The sequence below is a fragment of the Primulina eburnea genome, chromosome 4 (assembly GCF_022965805.1).
Source record: "Primulina eburnea isolate SZY01 chromosome 4, ASM2296580v1, whole genome shotgun sequence".
In the NCBI taxonomy this organism is placed as follows: domain Eukaryota; kingdom Viridiplantae; phylum Streptophyta; class Magnoliopsida; order Lamiales; family Gesneriaceae; genus Primulina; species Primulina eburnea.
The window spans coordinates 10,222,793-10,231,873 of NC_133104.1; the positions used below are offsets into that span (position 1 = coordinate 10,222,793).

At 39.5% G+C, this 9,081-nt stretch overlaps 1 protein-coding gene across 1 annotated transcript; it reads right to left on the bottom strand.

The window, feature by feature from the left end:
* Positions 1 to 7,347: 7,347 nt before the first annotated feature.
* On the bottom strand, positions 7,348 to 8,873 carry LOC140829775 (uncharacterized). The gene has a single exon (XM_073193065.1). The coding sequence runs from the start codon at positions 8,074 to 8,076 to the stop codon at positions 7,465 to 7,467; it is 612 nt and encodes a 203-aa protein (XP_073049166.1). The 5' UTR covers positions 8,077 to 8,873; the 3' UTR covers positions 7,348 to 7,464.
* Positions 8,874 to 9,081: the final 208 nt, after the last annotated feature.

Here is a 9,081-nt window from a genome sequence, read left to right on the forward strand (position 1 = left end):
TAGCGCCGCGGCGCTTGATCCTCGCATTTTAGCGCTGCAGCGCTTCCTTATTAGCTCCTAGGCGCTTTCTTCACAGCATTAGCGCTGCGGAGCTTATAGTTTAGCGCCTAGGCGCTATTCTTGCGTAAATTCTGTCCAAATTGAGTCCTTGCCACGCCTCGTTTCAACTTGTACCTACATAAAAACTCATAAATCAGTGTCTAATCTTCACATGACAATTTAAATAAAATAAGACAACATAAAAGCAATTATACTATTGATAATAAAATAACTAAAGCAGAATAAAAACTGAATGGGTTGCCTCCCAACAAGCGCTTGGTTTATTGTCATCAGCCTGACTGTCGCTAATCCTGTTCATGGTGGGTCGTATGATTTCTTGGATGCCCTTATTGCCACTAGTTGACCTTCAACTTCCATGGTCATATTTCCTCATTTCACGTCAATGATGGCTCCAACAGCAGCCAATCATGGTCGTCCTAGAATGACGTGAACATTATGACTATTCTCCATATCAAGTACCACGAATTCTGCTAGAAATTTCAATTTGTCAATCTTAAGTTCAACATCTTCTACAATGCCCAATGGCACCTTCACCGATTTATCTGCCAGCTGCAAGATTAATTATGTGGGTTTTATCCTGGTCAGTCCAAGTTTCTCATAGAGAGAACTTGGCATTATATGCACGCTTGTTCCTGATTCACATATAGCTTTTTTCACTAATTGACCACCTATTTCACATGGTACAACAAATTCCCCGGGGTCCTGCAGCTTCTGAGGAGGATTTCCTTCCCTTCCATTATCATCTCCTCTAGTAAATGTCACATCATCCTGCTCCGCGGACTAAATGTTAGAGTGTGGGTTCTTGAGATTTTCAAGACCTTTTTTTCTTTTGAAACTCAGCCTTCAATGGTAAAAATCTTTGAGGATAGGGAAGTAAAGATATATCAATGCATTGATCAAAATCATAACTCTTACCTGTCTTACCTCGATTCCCTTTGCTTGGAGTCGGCTTATCTTCCCAGCTGGGTTTATGATCAACTTTTTTCTCTTCTACTTCTAGCATTCCAACCTCCTCATGTTGTATGAAAACAACATTCACCTCTCTCATACTCGGGTCTGAAGTGTTTGGTACTGTGCTTGACGGTTGAAACGTGAGTTGTTTCGTTATCTGCCCAACTTACGACTCCAGGATTTTCAAAGAAGCACCAATATTTGTCATGTGGGTCTCTAGGTTATCAACCCTATACTCAGTCCTAGCCATTCTCTTGCCAGATTCAGCAACAAAAGTCCCAACTAAATCCTCAAATGATGGCTTCCCTTCTCCATTTGATGTATTGAACCCTGATGGAGGATTCAATACATTCTTATTATTTGCATATGAAAAATTCTCATGATTTCTCAATCCAGTTTGATAAGTATTAGGGGGAGGGTTACTATATATCCTCCGAATCCACCAAAATTTCGGTTGTTGATATACTGAGCTTCTTTAAGTAGGGATGGTTTTTTAACAGCAATCGATGGATCCTCAGTTTCTGAAGTGCTCACCTTATTAATCACTGTTATTTGTGTGGTCAATGCAGATACCTGTGCAGTGAGTGATGTAATAGGGTCCACAGCATACACTCCTGATGTCCTCTTTACTCCGGATCTCTCAAAAGGCAACTGGTAACTGTTTATAGTCATATGCTTAAGCAAGTCATAAGCTTGCTCAGGAGATTTGGCCAAGATCGTGCCACCAGCTGCTGCATCCACTGTTCCTCTTTTTTGCCCACTCAGACTGTTGTAGAATAATTCGATTTGCACCTAGTCTTCAAAACCATGGTTTGGGCACCTCTGCAACAACTATTTATACATTTCCCAAGCATCATACAACTGCTCGAAGTCGGTTTGTATAAAAGTGCTGATTTCAATCTTTAACTGTGCAGACTTATCAGGGGGAAAGTATTTTGCCAGAAATTTTGTCTCCATCTCCTGTCATGTAGTGATACTTCCCAAGGGAAGTTATTGGAACCATCCTATTGCTTGATCCCTGAGAGAAAACGGAAACAAACATAGTCTAATAATATCATCAGGAACATTATTGATTTTTACCGTATCCGTTATCTCCAAGAAAGTCCTCAAATGAATGTGAGGATCAGCAGTGGCAGTTCCAGCGAATTGGTTCTGTTGAACCATATTTATCAGTGCATGCTTCAGTTCGAAATTATTGGTGTTGATGGTCCCTCTTGCAATACCAGAGTAATGATTGTTGATCACTAGTCGGAAGTGATCTCTGATAGGTATAGCCTCTGGCGGGTTTTGTCTGTCATTCTCTCTGTGTTCAGCCATTGCTTGGATCTCTTCTCTTCTTGCTTTTCTTAATCTTCTCGCAATTCTTTCGATCTTCGGATAAAAAATCAGCAAGTCTGACTTTTGCGATCTTAGCATACACTGTCAAGCAGAAAAAATGAACAACACAATAATTATAAAAATAAAATAAAATAAAGCTCTAAATTAAAATCTAGACTAATTGGCAACAATACTGGTATAAATTTAAATTTTGACACTCTCGGGCAACGGCGAAAAAAACTTGTTGCGTGTTTTCTTGATTGCTCGCAAGTGCACGACGTCAAGTTATAGTAAAAGTGTCGATCCCACGAGGAGTGTGTATAAAAACGTATATCAGTGCTTGTAATTAAAATAGTCCCGAATTTATCTAGAAAAAAAAAACAAAAACGAGAACGAATTCAGTCATATAAAAACTGAGTCAAATTATCGCATCCATAAAGCTAATCATCCTCTAGAATTGAAAATTAGTTCATGACGAAATTTAAATAAAAACACCGCATTTTTAAAGAATTAGACATCGCTACACAAGAAATGAAAGGAGTAAAAGATTAGAAAGCCAATCGGAAGTGGCGTCTCTGTCCCCAGAATCGCTGTTCTTCGTCTTCGTGATCAATCTTCAGACTCAAGATCTTTGTCTCGTCCATACTCTCGCTCTCTCGTGTGTTTTTTATCCCAAAAACGACGTCCCTTTTCTGAACCCTCGATTTCTTCTTATATCCCCATCTGGGCCTCGAGTCGAAGCCCATTTAATCTTGTTTTGCTGCAATTAGCGTCGCGGCGCTGAGTAATTGGCGCCTAGGCGCCCGTCAATTATGAAGGTTAGCGCCGCTGGTGCTTGTTCCTTAGCGCCTAAGCGCTTGACTCTCGACTTTTAGGCGCCGCGGTGCTGTGTGGGCAGCGCCTTGGCGCTTATACTTCGGCAATGATGCGCCACGGCGCTTCTTGGGCAGCGCCTCGTTGCTCGTCTTTTGCACAAATGAGCGCTATGGCTCTTGTTTTGGCGCTGCATCTCTCATCTATCGCAGTTTCACTCTCTAGGCGCCCGTCAATTATGAAAGTTAGCGCCGCGGTGCTTGTTCCTTAGCGCCTAAGCGCTTGACTCTCGACTTTTAGGCACCACGACGCTGTGTGGGCAGCGCCTCGGCGCTTATACTTCGGCAATGATGCGCCGCGGCGCTTCTTGGGCAGCGCCTCGATGCTCGTCTTTTGCACAAGTGAGCGTTGTGGCACTTGTTTTGGCGCTGCATCTCTCATCTATCGCAGTTTCACGCTAAAAAACATCTATAATTGCTATAAAACATCAACTGGTTTTTTATCCCCTACATGACACAAAAACAACAAAAATCACGCGTAATTCTGTTCGAAACCAGCGTAGATCAAAAGAATTAACATATAAATTAAGTGCAATTCTTGTACTTATCAATCATGCACAGTCATATATCAGTATCTGACATATGACAGTTAATAAAAACCTTGATTACCCATATTTTAAATTTTTGTGAATGCTTGTGTCAGTGAGTTATAATCGACGTGGGTTTTCTAAATGGATAATCTTCTGGAATTGTCGTAACATGAGTTGGAACAAATCTTACTGTTTGAATTATGGGTTATGTCGTGATTAATGGAGTTAATTTTAAAAATTTACCGTAGGGAGCGGCTGTGCGAGGACTATTAGAAACTATAGGGTAATCTTGCTAAATTTTGTTACCGTTGTACCCTAGATCTATTTATGTTGTGACTAATTAAAACCTTGATTATTTACCATCACCGCATTTGCACTAAAACGCTACCCGCATAATCGCATTTTCCTTGCATTCTGGCTGTGAAAAATTTTCCTTAATCATTTGCCAAAATCTTGCAAATTGCTGACAATCAATTCACCCCTTTGGATATTCGAAGCGAGATGGTAGGAAGGAATGGTGTTCTGCCACTTGTGGCAACACCACCATCAACACCGCCACCAGAACCGTCTGCAAAAAATTAATTTCAACTGATCACTGTGCCCGAGAATTCTATTCCGCTGAAAACCATCGCTCCAGGTGAACCTGGTAATGAATGGGAGATCAAAAATCCACCGGATTACGAGGCCTGTCGGAGGGCTTTTCCCCCTCAACCTATCTGGAGATGCTCTAATGACATGCAGGGTATGGCCCTGACTTTGCACCGGCGAAGAATACCCGCTCTTCCTCTTTCACTACAAATGTCTTGCACCCGGACTTCTCATCAGTAGATGACCCCGATGATGAAGACTTCGAGTGGGTCGCAAGACCTCGACCCTCTGTTGCAACGAAGAGTACATCGGCTTCTTCTTCTGTAGTTCCATCACTAACCATAGCTGAGCCAAAGGATGCTTTGGCCGATCCCAGTTACTCCTCTCAGGATGAGCAATCACTGGCTGAATTCCTCTCTCATCTGAAGGAAGAGATGAGAAAATGATGCAAAAATTCGAGAAAAATCGACCTAAGACATCTAGGAGCTCCTCGTCTGAATCTAATTTTGAAACAGAATAACCTGAAGTGGAATATGAAGACAATACTGATGAAGAAGTTGAGGATGATGCAGATGTTGCAGGTTCTGAGCCCGGTGTTGTCAACACTCGGGACAACACCGACTTTGAAGATTATTGACATCAAGGCTTATGGGAGGCACAATCTAATTGACTTCCTCTAAGCTCAAGTATTAAGCGCAATAGTCAACTCTCTGATGCACTATGCGAGAAGCATGTTCTCGAATTTTATTGCAATCTTGTCTTGATTACTGGGGACGAGAGTTCTGCCAAGTATGGGCGTGTGTTTGTGTAAGAAGCCATCTGCGATTTCTCGCCTTATGCCATCAATGAGCTTTTTGACACTCCGACTGAAGCCAAGGAGAATGATGTTCTTGATATTGACACTATCACATTCTCCCTTACTGGTGGCCTAATCACTCAGTTTCCAAGCACCCCAAACGACTTGCTACAGCCAACCTAACCTCCTTTTATTGTGTCCTCCACAAGACAACTATTTCAAAATTTGACCCCTTCTTCCAATACCACTGTAGTTACCCAACCACAAGCCATCACCATGTTCGCTATTGGGACTGGTCGCCCTTTTAATTTTGGACAACAGGTTTTCAACACGGTCCTACAATTTGGCGAAGGAGAGATGAAGTCTACGAGGCTACCCTTTCCATCCCTGATCTATGGGATACTGGAGTCACAGGGGTTTCTCAAAGAAGAGGATGGACCCTTTTTGATGTGAGCGAAACCCTAAAGATCGCTCCTGCATATTTCAGGAGTAACAGGAAACTAGACCTCCCTTGGTCAGTGACTGGTGTTGGCAACACATCATCCACATCCACCTCCACTCCTAAAGGCTATTTCATGTTCTCTTTCTCTCATGTACAGGCACAAATTGACTTTGGTTTGCAACAGATTCAAAAGGCCAAAGATGTCATTGCCTACTACGAAGAACAAGTGACAGATTATAGGCTGTTACTGGAAGTTGGCCTCCATTCTGGTCAAAAAGGGGGAGCAGAAGAACCAAAAATGCCAAAGAAAGATTATGTTGAAGCATCTAGAGGAGCTGAGAGTGATGAACCTACAGACATAGAGGAAGACAAAGAATAAAAAAATGTGATCTGTAGTATGTACTACTGCTTTTGCCTTTATTTTGGTTGGGTTGTATTTCTAGTTGTTGTTTTAATGAATTCTTCTTTCGTATGTCTTCTCATGTTTCAAAGTGTTATAAGCTTGTGTTGAAAACACTGTCAACAACAACAACGTTCTAACATGTCTAACTCAAGGGGAGATACACTCCTAACCCAGGGGGAGCTTACCTTAATGCTAAAATGACCAAGATTGTCATTTTTGGATGTTTTCTCCAGAAAGGCAAAAAGCAAGAGATTGAAAGTAATATTTTACTCCTTTATTATTGTGTTAAATTGATATTATCTATTTAAGATTTCGTATTTCTAGATTATGAAAAGATTTTTTTTTAATATGATATTTATCTCTAAGATATTTTATTTCTAATGAAAATGAAAATCTTGTTTTCATATTTTATAGGATTCTTTTATGGAATTATCTTGAGTTCAAGGAATGGATATAAATATGGAAGAGTTTCACGGTCGTGTGTGGTGTGGTGAGATTGAAGAGTTTTTTCATAATAGATATTACCTGCTGGAGTATTTCTGAACATACATGGAGTTCAGAGTTGAAGATTTTTGTGTGAAGAATTTGTGTGATTCATTCACATACTTACCATGTTGCTGATTGGTGTTAGCGACACACGAAGAACAACATTGCGTGAAATGTTGGTTGAAGAGTGGTTTCGTTTTGTTTTAAGCAATACAATTTTTGTTTTATGAGAATCTAGTATTTGGTCTGAGTTTTTGATGGATTTTAATTCCTTGGAGTGTCAAGGAATTTAATTTTGCTAATTTCAGTAGTATTGTTTTAGTGTAAACGATTTACATATTTTTTAGTGAATTTTTTTCATAAGGCATTACACATGCATTTGTATTTGTGCATAATTTAATCTATCTTGTTCTAATTATTAAAGTTTACGAGTGTGTTAAATAATTAATTTTCGTTGCATGTTATGTACTGATGTTGATAACATCGGAGCACAACACTAACTTCTGAAACACGTCATAATTTTTTCCTATTCGTTCATTATCAACAACACCCTTTCAAAACTATATTATGCACCTTGCATTTTAGTTCATTAAACTTGTTTATTTACTTACAATTCATACTGAAAATATTTTCAATGATGTTAATGATAAATTGAAAATTATAATTTATGTACAATGTTATCTTCGCAAGAAAGTTTTCCTACAAATATTATCTCATATGAACAAAGATTGAATTTGAATTACAATTATATTAGGTTTTTTTAGTAATTTATAATATTTTAGAACTTTAAAACATTATAGAATTTCTTTGTAAGAACAAAGTACTGAATTAAAATAATGATTATATTCATTATTATTTATTACTTTTCTATTATTATATTTTTATTATTTTTTTGAGAGAAACATACTCAATCTATTATAGAAATATGATCAGAATGAGTACATATCGGGGTGTGAATGGCATCCACAAGGTTTGGTGCCTCATCCCAAAGACAAGGATTAGCATAATACATTGCATTCTTAGCTAAAAGTATGAGATAATTCATTCGCTATTCGTCGCACAAACCGCACTGTGTGCTCAGGCTTGTCCGTCATAAGCAGCTTACAACGAGCAATAATAGAAGCAAATTCAGACAGGTCTTCTCCTGTGCGTCCAACTGCGTCAACCACGCTTTTCGAGTCTAATTCAAATACCACCTTCTGATAGCCCATATTACGCACCCAATTAATAGCTTCCACCAACACCATAGCCTCCCCTTCTTTTACAAGCAATTTTCCATAGTAGACAGATGATCGACACCCAATAAAACCCCCAGAGTCATCCCGTAGGACCATTTCCAATCCCGTAACATCTGCACCATTCGGAAAAGCCGCATCAATATTGCATTTGACAAAAGATTCAGGAGGTGGATGCCACAATACACATTCAGTTCTGTTAGGAGATTTCCCATCATCAGGTTTCCTTCGAGACTTCACTGCTATCCACTCATATAGCTCATTCATGGCTGTATACACTGTATCCGAGGCAGGAAGGTTGCAAGAATTCCACAACTTATTGTTCCTTTGCTTCCAAATGGCCCATGTAACCATAGCAAACGTAGCAATGATCGGTTCTTGTAGCTTATCCAACATTTTAAAAAGCCATTCCCCTACAGATTTTGATTCTGAAGCAGTGGAGTAAACCACTCCATGTAATCCAGCTTTATTCCAACAATTTTCAGCAAAAGGGCAGCTGACTAAGGAATGCCAAGTGTTTTCAATTCCCGATCCACAGAGGACGCAATTCTGAGAGACAAGGACCCCCCTTATTCCAAGGTTTTATCTTGTAGGCAAGCAATCACGTCCCACCCTCCATAAAAAAACTCTTGATTTTCGGGGGCACCCGAAGACGCCATAGACATTGCCAGTTTCTTCTTATTAGGCAGTGCCTACTATCTTCACAATCCATCGCCACACGATATCCAGATTTTACCGAATACAACCCGTTCTTAGTAAAGTGTCAAATACGAGAATCAGGACCAGAGCTTTCAATTAATGGTATACTTTTGATGGCACCAACATCTTGCTCACTGAACATTTCTTCAAGTAGCTCATTATCCCAAAGTGTACAACCCGGAATCGTCAACTCATTAACCCACGCGTCCTGAAATCCCTCCCTTGGCAGTGATCGAATTTGAAAGTTTTCAGAACTCAGTATCCAAGTGTCCTTCCATACTTGTATTGAACGGCCATCCCCAATCTTCCATCGAACTCCTTTGTTTAGCAATATTTGGGAACTCTAGACGCTACGCCAAGTGAAACTTGGGTTATGCCCCAATCGGGCATTTAGAAAATCCACATGTGGATAATATTTAGCTTTGAGTAACTTGCAAACTAATGCGTCTGGGTTGGAGAGTAGTTTCCAACCTTGCTTCCCGAGCATCGCCATTATTAAAAAAACTCGTAACAACGTCACATAATAACCATCTTGATTTTTCAACGTGTTTTTACATGTCCTTCCTAAAATACCCCTATATAACCACCATAAGTATTTGAATTTTTTTTTTCAATTTCCTAAAAGTTTATTTAATTTAATTATTGAAATATCAAATTAGTTTTAAATATTTAACATTTCAAAAAAGTATATAATCACTAGTT

Bases quoted from the DNA above. Each gene is read 5' to 3' on its own strand.
- LOC140829775 (XM_073193065.1), bottom strand. From the start codon at position 8,076: ATGTTGGATAAGCTACAAGAACCGATCATTGCTACGTTTGCTATGGTT.